This window comes from Penicillium antarcticum, assembly GCF_028974205.1.
Source record: "Penicillium antarcticum strain IBT 31339 chromosome Unknown utg000005l_segment0_segment0, whole genome shotgun sequence".
Lineage (NCBI taxonomy): Eukaryota > Fungi > Ascomycota > Eurotiomycetes > Eurotiales > Aspergillaceae > Penicillium > Penicillium antarcticum.
The window spans coordinates 2,343,559-2,366,730 of NW_026695303.1; the positions used below are offsets into that span (position 1 = coordinate 2,343,559).

Here is a 23,172-nt window from a genome sequence, read left to right on the forward strand (position 1 = left end):
ATGAACGGCATTATCCTATGTATTGCCTTGTTCGAGATCATCCCGCTTTATGGTATGCTAGCCTACATCCCGTTTGTCAAGAAATGGAGAGTTATTGGCCTGCAACAGCCATGAGAGATCTTCCCACTGGGCATCATCCACGGGATCGTCTCTGGTGGCTTGGAATCATACTGCCGGTCCTTCTTTGGGCTTTTAATTCCTCCTGGCAGCGAGGCGGCTTTCTATGCCCTGTACGCAGCTACTGACAAGGGAAGCTCATTTATCGGGCCCGCTGTGATCGGCATTCTCATTGATGCAACTGGCCAGGTGCGGACCGGTTTCTTCTTTATTGCTGTGCTGATCGTGTTGCCCATTCCATTAGTTTGGATGGCGAATGCCGAGAAGGGTCGTCGCGATGCTTTGGTCATGGCGGATTCTCTCAAAAATGGGCATAAATCGCACAGAGAAGCTACTGATGGTGCTCAGAAGGCTGAGGGATTGCTGGCCCGTGAGTCGTAAGCATGGGAATTTTCTGACATCGAGTTAAACAAAGACTCGATATCAAGAAACCGCGATGTACGAAAGTCAAGCTATTCAATGCCCTTGAACACAAGAAGAATGTCCGAAACACGGAACATAATACTATCACTATCCAAAATACAGGGAGGAGTCATCCACCAAGAATTTTCTCGGCCATCGCTGGAGTAGCTATCTTACATCTCTATGGTCAAGCCTGCGTGCCGGAAGTGTCCCTCAGCGCTTTTGTCCCTTGCACCGATGACATTAGTACACCATTCGAGAAAAGTAGCGAATCCTTGAGCCGGATTGTCTTCGTACGAGTGCCAAATCCAAATCCAGTTGTGCACGTTAAAAAAAATTTCAAGTTCAAACCCCGACCCAAATTGGTCGGGCGAACGCCTCGGAGAACTTGAACTTGTACCCCGGCGCATCCCTCGAAGTCGGTAATGATATACACCAGCCACCCATCCCGTCTCCGCAAAAACAAAGAAAAAGAAAAAGAAGAAGAAAAGAAAAAGGAAAGAAAAGCAGATCCACTCTAAACTTGAAAAGTAAGACAAAGGTTCGAGTGATTCAGAAATTGCGGGGGCGATCAGCAGCATAGCCCGCACTTAGAGCAGAAAGCCGGATATTATAGGCAGCGCCATTAATTGGCTTTGAGACATAGTAGATGTTTATCGAGTGGACATTGGCTTGTGGTTATTGCTAAGGTTAATATAGTTGCGTGGTGCTGATATTGCTAGGCGGTTTCATTGGCTGGTGAATAGTACTTTGGTTTTAGCTTACGCTTGACTCGATGACCAGAAGGCTTGAGTCAGACTTGGCGGATAATGCATTGTTTTGAGGACTGCATGACTTTACTGTATTCTTCGCCTGCGTAACGGGTAATGTATGGTGATTGTGGAGTGCCATCTGTGTCTGCAACGCGGAGTGTGGGGGAGGTTACCCTTTCATCGCCGGAAACAGAAATGGTATTTTGTAGGCAAGTATGGCAACTAGGTCATCATCTATAGTAATGTAACTACATATCCTGTTTTCTAAAAGGCATACTGGTAAAATAGAGTAATGAGAAATTGAAGAATTGAAGAACTAGATTCATGTAATCGCTCATGTCTAACGTAAAGCACAATGCTCATAATTATACACTTTACAAAGCCAGACCTACGTCCGGATGTCGATCTTGTACTCCGGCACCGAGAAAGTGACAAATTCGCCCGAGTAGAAGGCCTCAGTTCCAAAGGCCAAACTGCCCAGGAAGTCATCCTTGCTGGGGGGTTCAATGTCGTTCAGGTCGGCAGACGTCATGGAGTAAAGATCGGTGATGAGAGGGTAGATGTCACCAGCGAATCTTTCGGTGAAGCCGCCGTTGACAGCTTCTTCTGAAACCCAAGACATGACATTCTGTCCTTGTCCGTTTTGGCCTGCGTAGAGCTCGCTGGGTTCTGTTAGTAGGTACATCCGGCTGTTGTAGGCGTACAACTTACAAGTTCGTTCCATTTAAATTTCTGGTTGCCTTTGATTTGTTCTGGAGACCAATGGGCTGGGTGGCAGCACCGATTTGCGCAAACCACACCATGACTTCGTACGCAGCATTGGTGCCGTTTTCTGCTTTAGTCTTGTCGCTGTCCAAGAACATATCGATGGCCACGTTGGTATTGAGATTGGCAGCTTTCAAATCGTCACTGGATGTAGTTTCGACCGAGGCGTTACCACTTCCATATGTCCAGTGTAGATCGAGGTATAGCTGTTGCATCGAGTCCAAAGCCAGCGGTAAGACATCGTCCACCCGGATGTTGGAGTAGGCGTGCACAGGCTGTGTCTCTGGTCCAGCGTCGAACTTCCAGTTGACGGAGAATTCTGGCGCAGTGTTTGTGGGATAGGTCTCGTTCTTAAAAGTGGTCACCTATAGCAGAGATCATTAGCAGCCATCAATCGAGTCAAGACTGGGAATACGCACATTCATACACAACTTTCCAACAGTGGTATCAGTCACACCCCATTGGTTAGGGTTCACTATGTTTGTCAGTCATTGTGCCCGTTGTTGAGTCGAGTCACTCACGGGTGTATTGCTCGGTCTTGGATGGTGGTGTAATTCCCCATGAGAGATCACAGTACTCTGTCATTTGTGTGCCGTGGACCGGAGTGGTTGTGTGGTGGTCGCCGCCGTCGCCTGTACTTCCACCACCTGGTGTAGTGCCATCCTCTGTGTTTCCACCAGTGAACAGTGGCTTTTGTCCTGTTGCTGAGCGGTGGGCGTCGATGCCCATCAAAGCTCCAACGCTGCCCCCGACCGGGATGGCCACTAGGACGGCGTTGACGATCAATCCGATACCAAATACCATCTTCACAGTAGCAAACAAAGAGCAACAGCAAATAGCAAGGAGCAAGCAAAACAGCAAAGCAAGGTGAAGAGTGAAATTTGAGAGGCAATCGGCCAGTGGAGGTGGACGATCGAGACTAAGACAGAGTCCACCAGAGCCACCTGATAAGAACCACTTTTCTGTGTACACTTCTTTACAGTGGAAAGAGTGGAACAGGCACAATACCGGCCAGGCACCGTAACGGCACATGCAACGCTGTTACCCGATGCACAATTCCCATTAGATGATCGACGCACTAGTCTCTGATTGGTCAGATTAGGGTTCCAGTCTGAAATTAAAAAAGCAAGACCCTGGTTCATTACAATACCATTCAGGGAACATGACCAAAAAGGTACCCGCAAACGGTAACCGCCGTAGTTAGTCCGAGCAAAATACAATTTTCAACCAAAATACCCCGAGAATACAAATAAATGGTAATCTATTTTTGTACGCGTATCATATCTCGCCGCATGCGGTCCACTGTGAGCCCACAGCGTACCTTTGCTTGGCTGCGCTAGTCTCAGGGCTTAGAACTCTTACCTCGATTTACTTAGATAAGAGGTTTTCTCTTCTCTTCACATTCCATTCCAACCAGCTGGGCTGACCACGTTCGTTACTACATTCCTCGGATCTAACCTTCCCTCTTACTTTATCCTGTTCAAGTTCAAAGGCTACTCAGTAGCCTTGTCCCGTCAATATGGACGGACGCTACGGCCATGACGATCAGGAAAAGGTCGAGATGGATGTCTACCGAGGCTATGGCAACAACAGCAGCTTCGAACACCCCCAGCCATATGCTCCCTATTCCCCAGGACCAAGAGCCCTAACTCCGGTCCGACCGGGGCATTTCCCTACAGATGAGAATGGCCAGCATGTGTGGCTTCAGCCCGCCACACGCACGTCTGGAAACTCGGATTCCCTCCCAAACACACCATGGGACTCACAAACACCGTACGACTCGCGGTCGGCCTCTCCCACACTGGTATGCACCCTTTTTCTACTTCTCTCAGCTAGCATCTAATCAACCGATGAACAGTACCAGCAGAATGGCGTCGGTGAATCCCACATGAGTCTGGCTCCCCTCGTGACCGAGCCCGCTTCCCCCGGATTCGCCAAAGATTGGGTCAAATCAGGCTCGATTGCTCGTCTGTACGATCGAGACGATGCGGAAACTTGGAAAGGATGGAAACGCTGGGTTTTCGCTCTCGTTCCATTCCTCACGTTTGCCAACACGGGTATCTATTTGTTCTATCTCGGTTTGCGCATTGCATGCATCATCATGGCACAGAATGTGGCCCAGGTCTCTTACGCTGGAGCCTGGGTTTTCGTGGCCATTGAAATCACTGTTGCTATTCCCTCGCTTATGCACAACTGCTGGACAATGCTGGCCTTGAAGAAGCGTGGCCGCCCAAAGCTGCGCTTGACCGGCAAGGACTGTCCTACCGTCGATGTCTTCATTACTTGCTGCGGAGAGGAGGACGAGGTCGTGCTCGATACTGTCCGCGGTGCCTGCGACCAGGACTACCCTCGCGACCAGTTCCGTATCATTATCTTGGATGACGCCAGGTCCAAGACTCTCGAAGAGTCTTGCAGCCAACTCGCCGCTATCCACCCCAATGTCTACTACATGGCGCGTGAAAAAATCCCCGGCAAGCCCCACCACTTCAAGGCCGGTAACCTCAACTACGGTCTGGAACAGACTACTCTCCTTCCCGGAGGTGCAGGCCAGTTCATGGCTGCACTGGATGCCGACATGGTAATGACCAATCTCCCGCCCGTATTCAAATTTACATTCTGACAGCTTGCAGATTCCCGAACAAGACTGGCTTCGTGCGATTCTTCCCCACTTGTTGGTGGATCCCAAGATGGCCCTTGCATGCCCGCCGCAGCTCTTCTACAATACCCCTGCATCCGATCCCCTGGCGCAGAGTCTGGACTTCTTCGTGCATGTTATTGAGCCGATCAAGGACGCGCTCGGTGTGGCTTGGTGTACTGGCTCTGGTTATATCGTTCGACGCGAGGCTCTCGAGGAGATCGGCAACTTCCCGCTTGGCTCTTTGGCTGAGGATGTCGCTACTTCGACTTTGATGCTTGGCAAAGGATGGAAGACTGCTTATGTGCATGAACCGCTTCAATTCGGTACCGTGCCTGAAGACTTCGGTGGACATCTCAAGCAGCGTACAAGATGGGCTATTGGTACCGTGGACACGGCTGCCAAGCTAAAGTTCTGTCTGTATGGTGATGCCGTTCGCAAGATGACCGTCGCCCAGCGGTTCTCCGGATTCCTCTACGCCACTCTCAGTGTGTACACTCTACTGCTGACCGCTTCTCTCTTCGCCATTCCTATCATTCTACTGTGGGGTAAGCGCCTGGTCGCTTTCGCGACCGAGGAGCAGCTGCGCTGGTTGATCTGGGCCTGCTTCGCCGCCACGATTTCCAACCGTCTGTGCGAATTTGCTCTTTTCATCCCAGCCGGCTACCACACTGGTCAGCGAGGTTCCCGTTACCAACTGTGGATGTCGCCCTACATTGCCCTCTGCATCGTGCGCTCCTTCCTCCTGCCCAAGTGGCTCGGTGGTCAAACACAAGCCTTCAAGCCAACTGGTTCTCTCGGCTCCACCCTCAACGAGCGCGATGCCAAAAAGTCCAAGAACATGTTCGTCCGCCTGCGCGTCATCCTCCTCAACTATATGGCCAGTTTCCACCTGGCGTTCGTGTACGTCACTCTCGTGGCAGTGGTAATCTCCTCCTACCGCTGCTGGGCCCAAAACACCGGCTTCAGAGGCATCATCCTCTGTCTGATCACGCACGCCTTCTGGCCCCCTCTCACCTTCCTCTTCATCTGTACCTCCCTCTGGACACCAGTCTCCTACGCCATCGACCCACCCACCATGCCAGAGCGCGAGGACCTTCTCACCCGCGATCCCAAGACTGGCGTCGCGCACCCAACAAAGAAGAGCAAGAAGATTGCCTTCGGCGGCCAAGCCGCATGGTTTGAACTGGAGTACACAGTTGCCACCATCGCGACCATCCTGGTCTTTGTCTACTCCTTCATCTTCTAACTTGCTACCTGGCCCTTTCTTCAGTTCCAGACCAGGTACACATTTTGCAATCTATCTGTATAGCTAACGTGTCACATGGTCCAATATTATGCGGTGTTTGTCATTTCCATCCCAGAGTGTTATGTTTCTCTTCCCTTTTTGAATTGACTTGATGTTTTCGTTGTTATGTGTATCTACAACAATCCGGGACTGGATCGGTGGCGTTACGCCTTGGGCTTTGCATCTGATTTTGATTTGCCCAGTGGGTAAATCAAATCATATCTTATAAATATCTTACCTTACATTATATCATCCGAGAGATCGGCCGAATTGATACATTTGCTTTTGTTTACTTTCTTCACCTTGCATGGCTAATATAACGCTCCCGCCCAATCGCGTGGTGATCGGCGGTTATTATAGGGGCGCAGCGCATTACGTTGCCTGGGTATCCATGTGATATGACCTGTCTCTGATATGTCCGAGTATGCAGTTTTTCGGCTTAATCTTTCAGCTGTGTTCGTACGATGTACTCTGTATTTCGGGTTGTTTTTGCATATTCTGGTAATTTTGGTTTGCTCCGTTTTATTCCAGCGAGGGGTGAACACTCTTTTTTACGGAAATTGCATTGGGTCGCGTACTTTTTTACATGAGAATCCAAATGTTAATATGATTTGATTAATTACTTGTCAACTGCCAATCCTATTTTCCTAGCTCATTGATATCTACTTATCGTATTTTTGACCCTTCCCTTTCCCGTCCCGCCGCTATAAACTTGGCACGCTAGGTATACATGTACACTTGCATATGTCCAGCCTTGTGGTCTTCTGCACACACGGGATAAATATACATATACCGTACGTGCTTTCCTACATATATATACGTATATCTCGCTTGGCCTGCATCCAAGAAAAGTATATTTTGACCGCACTCACAATGTAGGGTGAATATATATCCAGCCGCGTCATCATGTCCATCTACCGTGGACGGGACAGCGTTCTAAAGTAGAAGACGTAATAGAAATAGAAATAGAAATAGATACAGGTCATGTGCATTGCATAGAAATATTTACCAGATTGCTGTTGCCGTCACAGTAAACGTTACTGTTAACGCAATGGAAGACGCGGACGTACGTGTGAGTATGTACGTAAATGACGTTACAGCGTATAAACGAAATCATGATTCTCACGGTCCGTAAGATCCATCCACCTAAACGAAAGATCAGTCAGTGAATCCAGAAATGCATTGCATACTACTCCGTAATAGACAGTGTAGAACTTACTCCCGACCCTCAACCCTCACATAATCAGGACTAGAAACAATAGCGGCCTTCCGCCGATTCTCCTTATTATACCACCACCAAATATAAAGCAAGATAAGCAACGACACGCCCCAGCAGCAGATGATGATTATCTCAGCGGGGATGTAGCGTGGTGCATCTTGAGGGCGGAAAGTTAATGGGCCTGGATATTGCGAGTAAGTATATGTCTATATCTATATTCATATCATCTTCCGTGAATGAAACGCACCAATGATATTCCCAACACAATACCCAATCAGATACAAAGCAGCAACGGTAGTCTTCTTCGTATAGCCCGCAACATTCGACGAAATTAACGAAAGCAGCGCAACGAACGAAGTCGGGAATGCCTGCGTCAGGTAATACCCGATTAAGCGACCGATATTGTTTTCTAATGGCAGTGCCACTATCAGCACGACGCCTATTGTTGCTGTTAGTAGTCCGCCGAGACTACACAAGATTCGTTGGCCGGTTCGGTCGCCCATGAAACCGTTTGCTAGCAGGGCGACTACTTCGACTGCGCCGGCTGGCGTGCCGTACAGCAGGCTTTGTTCAGGTGTGTAGCCAAAACTTGTGATCTGACCGGACAGAAACAGAAATTGTCAGCTTGACTCTTGAATATAAAAGAGCCATAGATAGACACAAATAAGGAGAAAGAGGGGACAGGGAAAAAAACATACCAACTGACTAAAAAAATTCGTGATACCCCCATTAGGAATATCAGCAATAAGCGCAAAGAAAAAGAAAGCCCACGTCATAGGGTCAAGCAGCGCCTCTTTAGCCTGATACCATTTAAAGTGCTTATTTCCAATGCCCTGCTGGTTAACACGCACACGGGCAATGGCCAGGATGCGATCTTCTTTCTTTAGCCAGCGCGCGTTCAGCTGGCTATCTGGCACGATCCAGAGAAAGATAAAGCCCAGCGCGATTGTGAGCAGGCCCGTGAAGAGAAAGACGATTTTCCAGGGTGCTATTAAAGACCCGTGTTTTCGCGACCCTTCTGCTATTCCGTAGGCTACTAGTCCGCCTATTATTTGGCCCCAGCCGTTGAAGCTGTACCATATGTTGACTCTTTTGCCTTGTTCTGTGCGGGTGTACCACTTTTTATGTGTTAGTTTGGTGGGGAGGTGAGTGAATGGTAGGAGATACCTGGGAAGTGAGGAGTGCGAAACCTGGTGTGACGGCTGCTTCGAAAACACCGAGGAAGAATCGGATGGCGATTGCACCGGGGTAGTTCTTTGCTGCGGCGAAGCAGCTTAGGATTAGACCCCATATTATTATGCACGCCGCGGAGTATTTTCCTAGTGGTAGTCGTTGTAGGAGGCGGTTTGTTGGGTATTCCCAGGCAATGTAGCCTGGGGTTTTATAGATCAATGCCATGCTCTCTTGGTAGAGAATTTAGAACAAGATGCCTCACCAAAGTAGAACACACTACCAAGCCATTGGTATTGATCATCGATTAGATGGAGATCTTCTTTCAGACCCATAATACTGGCGTAGGACAATGTTGTTTCTGGAATAGGTCAGCCATAGAACAGGTAAGTTGGCACCATTGCATCACAAACTATCAAGAAAATTCATCGCATAGACGAAACACATGATCGGCATAATATGCCAATCAATCGTCCGCACAAGACGGCGGTTCGTCGCTTCATCCAATTCAATCGCTTCACCCTGCATTTCTTCAAAGGCTTTCATAGCCTCATCAGCATCGGGCGCCTGTTTCACCACCTTGGGGTCCTCGTTCGTCATGGTCATTTCCAAGTCCACGGCGGTGGAAACACCCCGTGCTTCTTCGGTGTCGTCTGATGCCATGGTATGGCAATCAATGATAGAAGACGCAGAATGATTCAGAGAAGATAAAGATGATTGAGAATGGATTTGGGGGGGGGGGGGGGGGCGAGTCAGGAATATGAACTATGTAACACTGAATGATATCATGGATACAGTGGGTCGAGGGAACGGCGTTATATAGCTTTTGAAACAAGTACCCTGGACAATTGGAGAAGTTCGAATTGAGGGAATATGCGACTAGCCTTCGATACTTTGAACAAGAAATGCGAATTGGCGTTGATGGGAGTAGGGATCGGCGAGGGCGGGTGTTCCCCCCATAACCCCATAATCTATGGATGATCGAATGTGGAAGCTTTATTGGATTTGAGCTTCGAGTGAATGCATCTGTTGGAGTAGGGGATATTGTTTCCCGCTCTGTTCGAACATGCTATTTGTTCTGGTTCCCGAGCTATCCGTTCCGTTCTGATCCTAGGATTCTTTCCATGGTATGTTATCTTTACTACATCAGCCCTATCAGCCTGCATATCTGAGAGGACTGTGTGACGGCCAATTCGTCCCATTCGTCCCATTCGTCCCACTCGTGTCAATTCTCTAAAAGTCCAGTTACTCGTTCTGGATCATCCGGGGGAGCTGTCAATCATATACCTGAGCTCTGGAGGGTCTCCATCGACCAGTGTTACAGACGTTGAATTCCCCGTAGAACCCCAGGTCTCTGATCCGATTGGAGCCATATGCCGAGACGAGCTCCAAATCGAATCGGCATCTATCACCCCGCGTGCCAAGTGACGGGCCGTGCGCCCGCTCCGAAGCTTGGCTTCCTCATTCCCCCATACTTACTAGTCTAGACTAGTATACTATACTAGCTAACTTCCCTCGATACTTCAAGTTTGCCGCGGGAAATGAATGAGCCTCCTGACCTTCATGTCCTCCATTCTACAGTGTATAGTGGAGCACTCCATATGTCACCCCTCCCTCCATCGATCCACATGCAACACCAACGTGTTAGTGTCTTAACGCAGTCCACTTAGTGTAGCCCAGTACGTCCATGCTCTTTAGCCTGCCTAGAATGGTCTAGCTCCTACCATTGTGAATTCTAGTTCTAGAAGCATGCTGGAATGTCAAGCCCGGAAAGAGCACTATAACCACGCCATTTTGGAGATATAACAATCTATGGAAATATCTACAACCACATGGCCATATCGGCAACCTATGTTTAAACAGATCAGCATATAAAATGGCCCCGTTAGGAACAGCCCCTCCAGCAGATCGCAACTTGCGGAATGTCTCGGAGTTTTAAACGCCTTTCGGAGTTCAACCGGAATTCGAACCTTATCGCCCAGCATGAACGCTGTCATTTCGGAATTCACGAGCTATAGTTATTCCACTGTCTGATAACAAAACTAAAGCTCCAAGATACGAATGTACTTTTTTCCCTTATCGATTCCCTCTCTCTTCTTTCTCTCCATTTAACCTATTCTCACAATGCTAGACCTCACATCCCCAACATCCCCCCTCCCAGAAAGAAGATGGAACCAACTCCCAAACCCATCCCAACCTAACCAACAAACACCACAAACACAGCTCTCAAGACCAAGACAACGCCAAATTCCAAGCACGCGACCATCTTCAACCTCAACTCCCGCTTCAAATGCAAAAACCACACCCCCGCCATTCCGCAACGTCTCAGCCTGCAACCGCTGCCGCCTCCGCAAACACCGCTGCGACCAGCGCCTTCCACGCTGTGAATCCTGTGAAAAAGCAGGCGCACGCTGTGTCGGCTACGACCCCCTCACCAAGCGCGAGCTGCCACGCAGCTATGTCTCCTTCCTTGAAAGTCGCGTCACATATCTCAAGCAGGTCTTGATAGATCACAATATCGATTTCAAGCCCGCGACTGCGTACGACGAGGAAGAGACGCTGCGATTGGAGGCGGGTGCTAAGTGTGGAGATTCGCCCGAGGGTGCGGGCTTCAAGGATGGGATTGTGGCGCGGAGTTCTATGGCTGAACAGCGGGATGGTTCGAGGCGGAAGAGGAAGATTGGTTCTGTTGAGAGGGAAGAAGAGGTTCTTCCTCCGAGGCAGATGAAGAGGCTTTGTCAATTGAGTTTGTTGCTGAAGGAGTTTTTTAATGATGGATGTACGCGGAGGCATTATGGGGAGCATATGCATGAACACGAGCACCAAGAAAACGCCGAAACAAACAACCATCCTGATCGAGTTCAGCATGAACTGCAGCAGTCACAGCCTTGGTCACCACAGAGCTATGAATCCATGGAACACAGCGACAACCATACAATGTCCGGCTCGGAATCACCTGAATATCCCACAAGACAATATCACGATCTGAACACCGGAAACGAGATCTCTGCATTTGATGGAATGTTCGGTTCAACTCGTGGCCCAAAGGTTTACGGGATAGACATGCAACCGAGGATCAATCTTGGGTCTGATTTGGTGGATCTCGAATTTGATATGCCGGAGACTAAGGCATCTTTTGCGGGGAGGAATAGGATTCGCAATACGAATACTGCTAGGCGTGAATCCTTGTCAGATGAAGAGCAGGCTGAAGCGGATGCCAAGTTTGATATTGGGGCTGAGCTTTTGAGGCAGAGGACTGAGAAGGCGAATAATGATTTGTTGGATGAGTTTCTTGTTGGGTGGCGCGATAGTGATTGAATGATTGATGAGGACTGGTTTGTGTATATATTTATCAACTTTCTACTGGTGACGATCGAATTGTTTTACATAGAGACGAGGCTCAGTGTTCATTATTCCGTGTCAAAGATACCAATACATCACGCCTCAGTACCCCGTCGCCTTCGCAAATCCAGATATTTCGCCGCATAATCATTAGCCAAGACAGGGTCACCCGTAAGATGCATAACAGTAGCCTTCTTAGCCATCATTTCCGTCTGGCCCTTGATATCTTCAATCTCCTCGTAGTGGTCATACGCCGAATCGATATACCCAAGAGCCCGGTTCACATATTCCTTCCTTGTCGACAGCGAGTCCCGGCCCTGAAGCCTCCACAACTCACCGGCCATGCCCATATTCGCATCCACGAGGAGCGAATACGCCTGCGCAATGAGGGCGTAATCATCTGACTCCAAGATTTGGGGCATAATGCTCTCAACCAGCTCGCCTGTAGCTTCGAATTCGTGAAGACTTAATAGGACTGTGGCCAGTGTGCAGATGGCCACCCAGAGGTCAGCTAGGACCTTGGAGCGATGCGCGATGTTTGCTGCGCGCATTGCTAGTGAGAAACCGCGTTGCGGCTGTCCGGATTTCCCAAGGATCTGCGCCTTTAAGCAAAGGAGCTTGATCTGAGAGTGGACGTCGAAGTTTTCGGGTTGCATGGCGTGGGCGGCTTGTTCGACCATTCTTAGAGCGCGGCCGTAGTCGCCTTGGCGGATTGTGAATTCGATTGAGTGGAGTGCTAGGAGGAGGCGCATGTCGAAGTCTAGGAGTTGGACTGCTTGGAGTTGGGAGAGGATGTGTTCCACCGCTACTCTGTCATCGCTGTTGTGTGTTAGATTGGATGTGGTGTGATTGCATGGAGTACTTACCGGCAGATTTGTCGTTGTAGTTGTAGGAGTCCGGAGTAGTACGTCCAGGCGTTGTTGTATTTGAAGGCTCGTAGCTTTTCTGGCTCGATTTTGTTCATTCGTGCAAAAGCTTCCTTGTAGTTGCCCTTTTGTGCTAACTGTAGAGATCAGTTAGCTTGGTGTCGTGAGTGAACAATAGCACATCAATTCCACATACTATTTGGCAGTTTCGGAATGTGATCTTGACAAAGTCATCATGGGGTTGGCCCTCCAAGTAGCACTCGCGGAATACCTCAGTATTCAACCAAGAGAGGTGGGTAGCTCCTATGTTTATAGTTAGCATGGCCACCGCCAAATGAAGCACTGAATAATCATACCTATTCGAGCGTACATGGAGCCTTGAAGGAGCATGTATGCACCCGTGGGTGTTGTAAGGCCTTTTGTCACGTTGACATGAGATGCTCGCACAAAGCATTCCACGATCGACGCAAGACTCTCTCCCTAGTGAAGATCAGTATCCCCTATTTTTTCAAAGACATACAAGATTCATACCTGCTGCATCTCCAATTTAGCCTCACTCAGCAATGTAGTACTCAACAGAGACCACATGTCGGTCTCCTTGGACTTGGCTTTGAGGAAAGCAAGGCCCTCTTTCTCGTTACCCAGCATCCCGCTGTTTTGAACTTCTCGCATCTGCTCTGGGAACGCCTTGCCAAAGTGATACAACCAGCTCATACAGAAGTTCAGACAGTTCATATCGTGCGACTCGCGAGCAATTGCGACCGCCTCTTGCACGGCTGAAATTGCTTCATTGAAGCACTCGAAGTCCGCTTGGATGATTGCTAGGTTCAGAAGGGCGAATTGGTACGCACTTCGGTCAACATTCGTGTGCATAGTGTAGTCAAAGTACCGGTGCAGGTTATCAAATGCGGATGTGTAGTCCCCGGCTCTCCATGCATCAAGATATCTGGAAGTTGTCAGCCAAGCTAAATGTTTCGGTGTATGGTAACATACTCTAGGTAGTACATCAACTGTGGCGTTGTAGACTCCGAGGTTATGATGTGTTTCAATTGAGCTCTCATTTCGTCTGGAACTCTGCCTCCAATCCCTGTATCCATTAGCGCACGACCTTGATACACCGGAGAAGCACGTACTCTGCAATTCACCAACTTGAAACTCGACCAGCCTCTCTGCATCCTTGATGCTGACAATGCCCTCACCGTCCTCGTCATCTTCGATATTGCCATATACAACCTGTGACAAGTGGCTCGAGGAATCCAGTCCCAAGGCACGAAGATTGGCATCAACAAGTTTCCCCTCAGCCCCACGGTGCCTCCGTGACCAATAACTGTATGTTGGAAGACGGTACTTGACAAATCCAGTCCAGAGCTTCACAGAATCATGAAACTGCAACCGCGTGTACTCAAGGTATGATCTGCGTACGAACGCGCCCAGCGGCGAACTCCTCGATAAGCGCATGCGGTCTTCGGGTTCCGGGGCGAGCCCATTATCTTTGTCTTGGATTTGTTCATCGCGCGATTTGGCCAACAGAGACGGAAGCACATCGCTGAAGAATGTCTCCAGCGCATCCATTGAGTCGAGAGCCCACAGGTTCTTCAGGAACAGATCCCAAAGCGAGCGCCCAGGAACAGATGACTCATGACCAGTAAGACATTTCTCAAGCTCTGCAATGCTCGGCAAGTAGTGCTCCTGCCATTGTTTATCGGCAGGGTCAAGCGGAAATAGACCCGCGGTCAGGAACGAAAGGACGTGGATGGCAGACGAGTTGGGAACAACACCATCCGTGTAGAGAGTGACCAGACACAGCAGCGAGACCCTCCAGGGAGTCAAATAACGCGTCATTCTGAGCTTGCTACTGCTGTGCCATGCTGTAGTTCTAGCGTATCAACAATGAGCTTCTCAAGGGCGCGTTGCGATATCAATGATCGCCTGAGGCACCAACGCCGCAATCGGGACCCCGCCAAAACTCGGGAAAAAAAGTGACGATGACGCAGAACTTTAGAACTTCAGCACAATTCACCATGTCTCAAGCTCTGACTACCACTGACCTGCAGGGTGCCCTCCCCCTCATTGCCCGAGGCAAGGTCCGCGATCTCTACGAGATCGACGACAAGACCCTCCTCTTCGTTGCGAGCGATCGCATCTCCGCCTACGATGTGATCATGGAGAATGTACAACCCCCACCAGAGTTCAATTGCAATTGCAATTCTCCCCCCCATAATATCCAATTGATCGAGTGGCTAACCCAGTTAATAGGGTATCCCTAACAAGGGCATCCTCCTCACCCTTTGCACACGAACATGGTTCAACGCCCTGAAAGAGGCGCACCCTTCCCTGCGCACGCACTTCATCACCCTCGACCTCCCGCCCCAGATCCCAGAGTCCCTGCGTCCAGTACTGCAGAACCGCAGCATGCAGGTGCGCAAGCTGAAGATCCTCCCCATTGAAGCTATCGTCCGCGGATATATCACCGGCTCGGCTTGGAATGAGTACAAGAAGGCTGGCACTGTGCACGGCATTAAGGTCCCTGCTGGTTTGCAGGAGAGCCAGGCTTTCCCTGATGGTCCTATCTACACGCCCAGCACAAAGGCTGAGCAGGGCGAGCACGATGAGAACATCCATCCTGATCAGGGTATGTATATGGACAGCTTAGACGAATCCGTGACTGCGGTCTTTTGTCTGGTTTAAGCATTGGTGGGTGTTTATAGATGCAAGAGACTGACATTTTTGTTACAGCTGCCGCTATCCTGGGTGAACACGCCGAGACTGTTGCCTCGCTAGCTGTCCAGCTCTACAAGACCGCCCACGCCTACGCTCTCGAGCGCGGCGTGATCATCGCCGATACCAAGTTCGAGTTCGGTGTTGATGAGGAGACTAACGAGGTTGTTCTCGCCGATGAGGTTTTGACCCCTGACTCATCTCGCTTCTGGCCTAAGGATTCCTACGCTATCGGCCGGGGCCAGTCCAGCTTCGACAAGCAGTTCTTGCGTGACTGGCTGGTCCAGGAGGGTCTGAAGGGTAAGGAAGGTGTGCGCATGCCCGAGGACATTGCTCTCAAGACTGCCGAGAAGTACAAGGAGGCTTGGGAGAAGATCACCGGTGGTAACTAAAACAAGTCTAGACGCTATTTATCGAGTATATCCCTCGAGTCTATACCTTATGTATTTCTGGAATGATTCAGGATGAAATGAAATCCCAGTTCATGTCCAAATTGTTGTTGTCACTTTAGATGGGAGTAACAAAGCCAAAATCCCACTAGGGGTAATGTACACATAGAGCAGCTATGAATAAGATCACTCATCCCACTCCCCCTTCAGTCCCTTCAGTCCCTTCTCCTTGGGGCTCTGCTGTCGCTGCTCCCTCTCAGGCTTCGGCGCGGGCTCTTCAGTCCAACCCGTCCGAACACCCTCATCAATAGGCAGGGCATCCGCGCCACAAATCCGCTTCTCCTCTTCATGCTCTGCCTCACCCATCCCATTAGTCGCCCAGATCTTATGAATGCGCAAATCAAACGGCCCCTCTACACGGTCCGTCAAGCCAATACCAATACTCTTAATGCGCTGGCGCATCAACGATGTCTGGGGCTCGATCACGTAACCATGGTTCGTGCGAACAAAAGAGTTAAATGGTAATAGAACAGTCTCCCACCCGGTTCCCCCAGATGTTGTCGTACTAGTCGATGACGACAGGATCGTGGATTGGGGCGGTACGTCTGAGAGTGCCGCAGGCATACCCTCGGGGAAGAGTTCGTCTACGGAGTCAGGGGCGTCATTATGATCTTCGATGTCGCGTACGCGGTGGTGTTTCGTGTATAGTCTGTGCTGGTGGATATCCGTGTCGACGATGGAGTCACTCTGAACGTTCACGGTGTATCGTCGACCGTCCGATTTAATCCGTAATGCCAGGTACGCATATGGATCGACATCCCAAAAAAGGCGACCGAAAAGCCACAGGCCTCTGTCTTGGTTGCGGAAGGCGGCGTAGCCTGTGCATGTGCCGGTGATTAGCTTTTGTAATCTTCTGTGACCGCTTTGTATCGGTAATGAGTTGGGGTTAAATATTTTCAAACTTACCAGTCCTTTCGACTCGCCAGTTCTCTGGGAGTTTAGTTGAGATGGTGCCGTGGAACCGGGCATGCGAGGGTGTGTTTGTTGAAGGGTCTGCTGATTCGAAGTCTAAGCTGGCAGTGCTGAACCCTCCTACGGCGCGGTCGGCCATGGTTTTGCAGCTTGTAACCGTGCTTTCATCTTCGAAGTTGAGGATCGAATAAGGCTTCGTGGGTGTGTGGAGGGCTTCTGTGTTCCAGGCTGGTTCCTTGTTAGTTTGCGCGATTTGCTGTGAATTGGGTGTGAGTTACCAATCCTGGACAGGCGACCAAATTCGTCAGCACTACGTCTGAAAAAGCCACCTTGGGCTAGGCGTTTTGTTGGGATCATTTTGAGGAGTTGTAGGAGTAGAGATGAGGTCCAGGTTCAGAGCTCGGGAGCTAGAAATGCCGCCGGCCGGCATCCGAGTGGCGTGAATTGATTTGATAAGATAACTTTACTTCACTTCAGTCTACCTCTAGTGTACTGCGTACTACTCTAAATGTGTGTTGCACTACTGAACTCCGCCGTTTTGGGGGCTTAGTTTGATTCTTTGGGTTGTCTCACTCGATCACTCGATCGCTCCATCATGGTCTTCCTTGGTACAATATACTTCGCGGGTTACCGCACTCGGCATTCCTGAGGTTCGGACTTTATATCGACAGCAGATGTATTAAGTGACTTGACAAGCATTGTATACTTCAAGTGGGTGGCAAATCTGTCTCCCAGGTATAATTGAGAGAATGGCTTGTGGCATATGCAACTGCCATCTAGTTGCCGTCTATTGACGACATTCTGATCAGTGCCTCCCTATCTAATACATGGCTTGAGGCCGACATTCAAGACAGCCATCCGAGAGCCAATCAATTATTTCAATTTCTCATTCCACGGCTGGCTGTCAACTCTTTAAAGAGTCATGAAGGTTACAATTCCCTCTCGATACCTAAACAGGGTTGGCTGTAACCCATACTCCGAGGCCACGATACCGTACCCATGGCTATGTGTTTTGAAAATACTCTGTATGTTTTTTAATTGGAGGCAACATAAGAGTCACGATAGGATCTCTGGTTTACTTCCGTTCTACTTAGGGCTGGCCTCTCTGCCCACCTTGTCGTATAATGCCCTCGTCGCCCACTATCTTCCTTCCTTTCTCTTTCTCTCCATATTCTTTTTCTCGTCATATGTTCATACTCTGACAACTCGTTTCATCTATCTCACCCCTTCGTTTATTCATTCGTTCGTTGATTCATTGGTTATTTGCGCTTTAGCAATACTCTCGTTTGGCGTTACAAAACAAAGCTTCGGCCAGTGGTATACTATATATCAAACATGGCTATGGAGCACATCTCCACTGATGCTATGACTCCCGAGTCCAGTGACTGTGGCTCTGAGCTGGTTATCACTGAAAATGCGCTTGATGCCCCCAAGAATGGCATCAAGCCTGTCGAACGTGTCCCTCGCGACCATGGTACTCCTGATCGGTTTACTCCTGATCATAGTACTAACGGACATAAAACCCCCGACTCACATACCAGATCGAATGGAAGCGCCTATCAGCCGAGATATCCTCGACGTGTAGATCGCACAAACCAAGTCATTACGGCTAAGAATGCCCAGGGCTTCTTTGATCGTTCGTGTTCTATTTTCGTTGGAAAGTGAGTATCCCTTGCTCTTAGTAGTCATAAAGTATACTAAGTTCACTCAAGCATTTCTACCAAGATCGAACTTGCAAAGGCAGAGGAAGGCCTCATTAAGACGTTCTCTCAGTTTGGCCGGTGTTGGGTCAAGGTCAAGGAAGGCAGACAGAAAGCCTTACCTGGCGCATTTGTGGTGTTTGATGTAAGTGATCCCAAGTGTGCGATAGAGCACTATTGACAGTTACTAGAACCCCGAGTCCGCACAAAAGGTCATCGAACACCCCGGGATCGTACTGGAGGGGCGCACACTGCGGGTTGAAGCTGCTAATTGCAAACGTGAGTTCTTTCCTTTCTTCTTCCCCAACCCCATCTTCTCTGACTTTATCGAGGCTCCGCCATCATTGGACACCATTCCGGAGAGCCCATCACCGAGTCCGACATTGCTTTCGCCCTCAACTCCAACACCTGGGGTTCTATTGAGAAATTCACCATCGAGCAGTCATTTGACTCAGGCGAGCCTTTTGTGGTAGCCCGAGTCACTTTTGCCTTCCTCGGTGACTACGAAGAAGCCATCAAGGTACGCTCTTTCATCCTTCTCACTGATCTGTTTGCTCACAGCAGTAGGGCCATTCCGACGATACCTTTTACCTGCGTCCCATCATGGAGTCTCAAGGCAATCAGGCCAGACGGGCCAGCAACCAAATGGCACCCCGTGGCCAGCGATACAACAGCAACAGCAATGGTTACAATAACCGTCCCAGAGGTGGTCGTCAGTTCCCTCCTCGTGGATGCAATGCCCGCAATACCTATGGCGGAGGCAACCGATTCTCCAACGGCTACGGAAATCATCAGAACTTCAACGGTCCAGCCTCTCCAAATGGTTATAATGGCCAGGGCTTTGCAAACAATGAACCGCCAGCCGGCTTCCCGGTCAACAACTTCCCGAACAATGTCTTTCCTGGTCACAGTTACTCCAACAGCGGCGGCTTCCATCAAAGCCAGCCAGCCAACTTCCAGGGTTATCCCAACCAGGGCTTCCCAGCTCCAGGTCCTTTCCCTGCTGCTCAGCCTATGATCTTCAACCCCCAGATGCAATTCCAAGAAGGCCCACCTGCTCCATACTTTACTAACGAATCTTTCCCCCCTGTTTACCCTTTCATTGCGCCCAACCAGCCCGGCTTCCCCCCTCAAGCTCTGCCACAACACATGTCCCAACACATTCAATTGGCTAACATGGGTTCTGTTCCTGGCACATATATGCCACCCATCACGACCGGCCCTCTCATCGTGTCTAGTCAACCAATCCACGACATACAGCCTCACCACCATGCACCACCATACTACCCCGATTCATACATGGCCGACAACGAATACAATGGCATGCAGAATGACTGGTACAGCCCACCGGATGGCTATGGGTTTCAACATGAGTACACCCAAAGTCAACCCATTCGCAATTTGCCCGACTTGCACCGACTGGTCACTGGCAGCCGCCGATCTAGCAGTGATAGCACTACTCCCAGCACCCCCAAGGAAAAAGGATGTGAGCGTCCCAGACGTCAGGGTCCAATCATTGATACCGAGATTCCTCGTCTGATTCCTGTGCACGATGGTGACGATGGAAGTTCTGATCTCCCTCCAAGCCAGTCTGGTCACACTGAGAGTGAAATCATTACTGTTGAACCTCTCGATGAGGAAAAGGAAGATGACATGCAGACCGCTGTGAGCGAGCCTATCCAGAGCTCGCGCGTCACCGTTGTTGAAGTTTCAGCTCAGGATGAGGAGGAAACCCCAGAGAACTCAAAGCCCGCGGATAAAATCAAGCAGTTGCCAACGGCCGCGCCCAAGGTTGAGCAAGTTGCTGATTGGAGGGGCAGGATAGTGCGCCGTTCCATCACTCCTGTCAGACATGAGTTCAAGTTGATGCCCATTATTCCCTTACATGCAAACAGAGCTGCATACGAAGAAGAAAAAGCAGCTATACTGAAGCCTGCAACTACTGACTCTTTGAATTCGACTCCCACCAAGACTTCAGCCAAGTCTGAGGCCTCTGCATCGAATACCATCAACACCCCAACCAAGAAAACGACCAATGTTGAAGCTTTTTTGTCGACTACTAACACTAAGACTCCTGCAGCCAAGTCTCCTACAAGTAAGGCTGGGTCCTCTGCATCGGCGGCTACCAAAACACCGACTCAACCCGAGTCCAAGAACGTGGTTGCCCTCGAGACACCCACTGAAGCCGAGCCTCTCAGGTCATTTCCCAAGTACTCTGCCACAGCGGGCTCATGGAGATTGGCCACTCCCGCCTCTATGAACCACAGTTCCAAGTCAGTACCTGCCCCAAAGCTACCCAGTGCAACTACCAACATCGAATCCCAGGATCTTCCAGCCCCAAAGCTTCCCGCTGCCGCTGAGCCCGGCGGAAAGCCCTTCTCCAGTCTGCCAAACAAACCACCTGTCCCCGCTCTAGCCAGGGACCATACGAAGGATAAGGAGCAGGCGCAGGAGGACGTCAAGGGGAAGGGCAAGGCTCCAGTGACTGATCAGGACAACATCGATGGAAAGGGCAAGGCTCTAAAGACGGAGCAAGAGGAGCCATATGAGGATACAGAGGGTGCGGCAAAGGCTGAAGTAGCAGAAAATTCATCTGAACCAACACTCAAAACTGAAGAAGAACCTCACGATGAAGAGGAACTACGACTTGAAGAAGAACTTCAAATGGAAGCACTTATCCGCGAACGTTTTGCTAAGCGCGCACCTCTGCCACAAGAGTTTATGCCCAAGGAATATGGTATGGAGGAAATGGTCATGGGCTTCGCAACTGGATTAGAGATCGATAAAGAGGTGGTGTGGCTGCTGGCATTCATCATGGAAATGGAGGACGAACAAAGGAAGAAACACGCCAATCCAGATTATGCCAGCGAAGAAGACGCCTGCGAACAGGCTCCACCCAGCAGACTTTAAACGAGGAGACCGCCATCCAAGAGACCGCCACCAATGGAGATTCTTCTCCTGCTACCCCTGCTCTCACGAATGGCCCGTCTGCTTCATCACGGGATGAGGATGAGCCGATCAATGTTTGGGATGAAGAATGGAATGATCACTAAGTCAATGTTGAAAGCGAAATGGAGACAGAGGTGGATACGACAGAGAACATGTGTTTTGCTTGCTCATATTGATCTTTCTATCATTGTTTCTTTCATGTGTTATGGATATCAATCTCTGCGGACTGTTGTTTTGTTTTTGTTTTTCTATTCTTGTTTTCTGGTTTTATCCCCACAGTCTATCTGTTGTTTGTTGTTGTCATGAACGTGGGCCGATATGAGAAAATGGATAAACACCAAAAAAAAAAATGAGGACTGGGGTTATTTATGGGATTTGAAATCGAATCACCTTTGTTGTTAACAATTTCTTCTCTCAACCCCAAAGGATGTAGGTGTGTAGTATTGAAATACGTATGTGACTGCAGAGTATACTCGAGGCGGTTTAGCTCTTAATGTATTTCCAACTTCATCGGCCCCTTTAATCCAATCAAAGTTGAAGCACCATACTTCTAGAATGTTGCAATATGACCACAAAGCTATGGTGACACTGTTTGGGCAGATCATTAGCTCTTGGGTTCATTCCGGTCTCATAGCTTCATTTTCCTTGAATTTAAAATAGCACAAACATATAACGAGATAAATGTAAGTACAGATAGATAAGATATGTAGAAACCATCTTGGGATAAAGTTCACATTCTTGCCCTTGTTCAAACTAAGTAGGTCTGTGTTTATTTGGGTGAAGTGGGTGCCTGGTTCCGTTTCACATTTGTTCCCAAATCAGGTAACTTCAATATATATCACAACCACTGTACTAGATTGAACCGAGGAGGATATAAAACCCTACTATAACAAGAATTGTTTGAATATGTTGTCCACATCATGGAAAATTGACCAGAGTGATATAGACAGAGATATTGATCGAGCTCAACTGCCATGTAGATCATCCGATATCTTGGACTGGACAGGTTAACAAACGCCGGTATGCCCAGTCTCCCGATTTATTGGACTCAAAGACCATGGAAGTTCAATATAGGTGTAGTTATCGACGTAGATATTAAGAACAAGCCACATCCGAAGCCTACCATTCCGGAAGCCAGGGGAACTGCGTCGCACTCCGAACATATCCTCGAGCCAGGAGGAACAGAAACCGAGGCCGTCATCGACACAAGCATCATCACCAACAATTAAGTCATCACCGAAGTCTCAACTGTCACAACGACAGACACCCAGACTCTGGAGGTGACAACTACCGTAACGGCCGACGACAGGAGTAACACCGGTGGCAACGGCGCGGTGGTAGCGGCGGCGGCGGTCTCGATTAAGGAAGCTGCTCGGACCGCACAATCAAGTGGGAGATATGCAACCGTCTTCGTAGCCCTTGCAATGCTCCCCAGGCTACCATTGACCAGTGCTATGCCGCCGAGAGTGCCGTTGCTGATTTGAGTGGACAGGAGACTGCGGATACTTGGAATGAGCTGATGACTTGATTGGTTTTCATCGGTGTACCTTGGACAACCAGCTTTGGTCTTTTGTATTGACTTCTGGCATGTACAAGTATTCTTTCATAGATGATGGTGTTGTAGAAGGGCCAAGTAGAGATGAATGAAGAATGTAGAGTATTTCGAAGCGGGACGGACGGATAGTCCCGTGCTAACGGTCTCCCGTAGCAAAGAGTTCAAATACCCCTCTCCCAATATGATTCACTGGCCCTAGACAAAGAACAAGAGAGTACTGTGTTACTAAAGACAAAAGAATAAATGCAAAGTGAAGTCAAGGCACAAGTAATAGACCATGGCGGATCATAATTGAAATTGATATTGATAGTTTGCGGGTAATGTTAATTTCCC

At 49.3% G+C, this 23,172-nt stretch overlaps 9 protein-coding genes across 9 annotated transcripts; 5 read left to right on the forward strand and 4 right to left on the reverse strand.

Annotated features, from left to right (window-relative positions):
• On the forward strand, positions 1-498 carry N7508_005538 (MFS transporter family protein; the record flags this gene model as incomplete). The annotated part of the gene is made up of 2 exons (XM_058463604.1): positions 1-52; positions 116-498. The coding sequence occupies 2 exons, from the start codon at positions 1-3 to the stop codon at positions 496-498; spliced, it is 435 nt and encodes a 144-aa protein (XP_058320082.1).
• A 1,161-nt stretch (positions 499-1,659) lies between these two features.
• On the reverse strand, positions 1,660-2,840 carry N7508_005539 (glycoside hydrolase family 12 protein; the record flags this gene model as incomplete). The annotated part of the gene is made up of 4 exons (XM_058463605.1): positions 1,660-1,933; positions 1,983-2,401; positions 2,456-2,511; positions 2,558-2,840. 4 exons carry the CDS (start codon positions 2,838-2,840, stop codon positions 1,660-1,662), a joined length of 1,032 nt encoding a protein of 343 aa, XP_058320083.1.
• Positions 2,841-3,555: 715 nt separating this feature from the next.
• N7508_005540 (glycosyltransferase family 2 protein) lies at positions 3,556-5,920 on the forward strand (the record flags this gene model as incomplete). Its single annotated transcript, XM_058463606.1, has 3 exons — positions 3,556-3,840; positions 3,895-4,614; positions 4,667-5,920. The coding sequence occupies 3 exons, from the start codon at positions 3,556-3,558 to the stop codon at positions 5,918-5,920; spliced, it is 2,259 nt and encodes a 752-aa protein (XP_058320084.1).
• Positions 5,921-7,053: 1,133 nt separating this feature from the next.
• Positions 7,054-9,011, reverse strand: N7508_005541 (allantoate permease family MFS transporter; the record flags this gene model as incomplete). The annotated part of the gene is made up of 7 exons (XM_058463607.1): positions 7,054-7,105; positions 7,179-7,359; positions 7,426-7,774; positions 7,877-8,296; positions 8,346-8,551; positions 8,614-8,709; positions 8,762-9,011. The coding sequence occupies 7 exons, from the start codon at positions 9,009-9,011 to the stop codon at positions 7,054-7,056; spliced, it is 1,554 nt and encodes a 517-aa protein (XP_058320085.1).
• A 1,461-nt stretch (positions 9,012-10,472) lies between these two features.
• Positions 10,473-11,666, forward strand: N7508_005542 (uncharacterized protein; the record flags this gene model as incomplete). The annotated part of the gene is made up of 1 exon (XM_058463608.1): positions 10,473-11,666. One exon carries the CDS (start codon positions 10,473-10,475, stop codon positions 11,664-11,666), a length of 1,194 nt encoding a protein of 397 aa, XP_058320086.1.
• A 119-nt stretch (positions 11,667-11,785) lies between these two features.
• On the reverse strand, positions 11,786-14,398 carry N7508_005543 (putative anaphase-promoting complex subunit Apc5; the record flags this gene model as incomplete). Its single annotated transcript, XM_058463609.1, has 7 exons — positions 11,786-12,509; positions 12,557-12,693; positions 12,753-12,859; positions 12,913-13,036; positions 13,088-13,502; positions 13,550-13,643; positions 13,690-14,398. The coding sequence occupies 7 exons, from the start codon at positions 14,396-14,398 to the stop codon at positions 11,786-11,788; spliced, it is 2,310 nt and encodes a 769-aa protein (XP_058320087.1).
• Positions 14,399-14,545: 147 nt separating this feature from the next.
• N7508_005544 (phosphoribosylaminoimidazolesuccinocarboxamide synthase) lies at positions 14,546-15,666 on the forward strand (the record flags this gene model as incomplete). The annotated part of the gene is made up of 3 exons (XM_058463610.1): positions 14,546-14,727; positions 14,813-15,188; positions 15,293-15,666. The coding sequence occupies exons 1-3, from the start codon at positions 14,578-14,580 to the stop codon at positions 15,664-15,666; spliced, it is 900 nt and encodes a 299-aa protein (XP_058320088.1). The 5' UTR covers positions 14,546-14,577.
• Positions 15,667-15,849: 183 nt separating this feature from the next.
• Positions 15,850-16,992, reverse strand: N7508_005545 (CIA30 family protein; the record flags this gene model as incomplete). The annotated part of the gene is made up of 3 exons (XM_058463611.1): positions 15,850-16,541; positions 16,630-16,863; positions 16,914-16,992. 3 exons carry the CDS (start codon positions 16,990-16,992, stop codon positions 15,850-15,852), a joined length of 1,005 nt encoding a protein of 334 aa, XP_058320089.1.
• Positions 16,993-17,970: 978 nt separating this feature from the next.
• Positions 17,971-21,245, forward strand: N7508_005546 (uncharacterized protein; the record flags this gene model as incomplete). Its single annotated transcript, XM_058463612.1, has 5 exons — positions 17,971-18,296; positions 18,348-18,480; positions 18,527-18,614; positions 18,668-18,855; positions 18,903-21,245. 5 exons carry the CDS (start codon positions 17,971-17,973, stop codon positions 21,243-21,245), a joined length of 3,078 nt encoding a protein of 1,025 aa, XP_058320090.1.
• Positions 21,246-23,172: the final 1,927 nt, after the last annotated feature.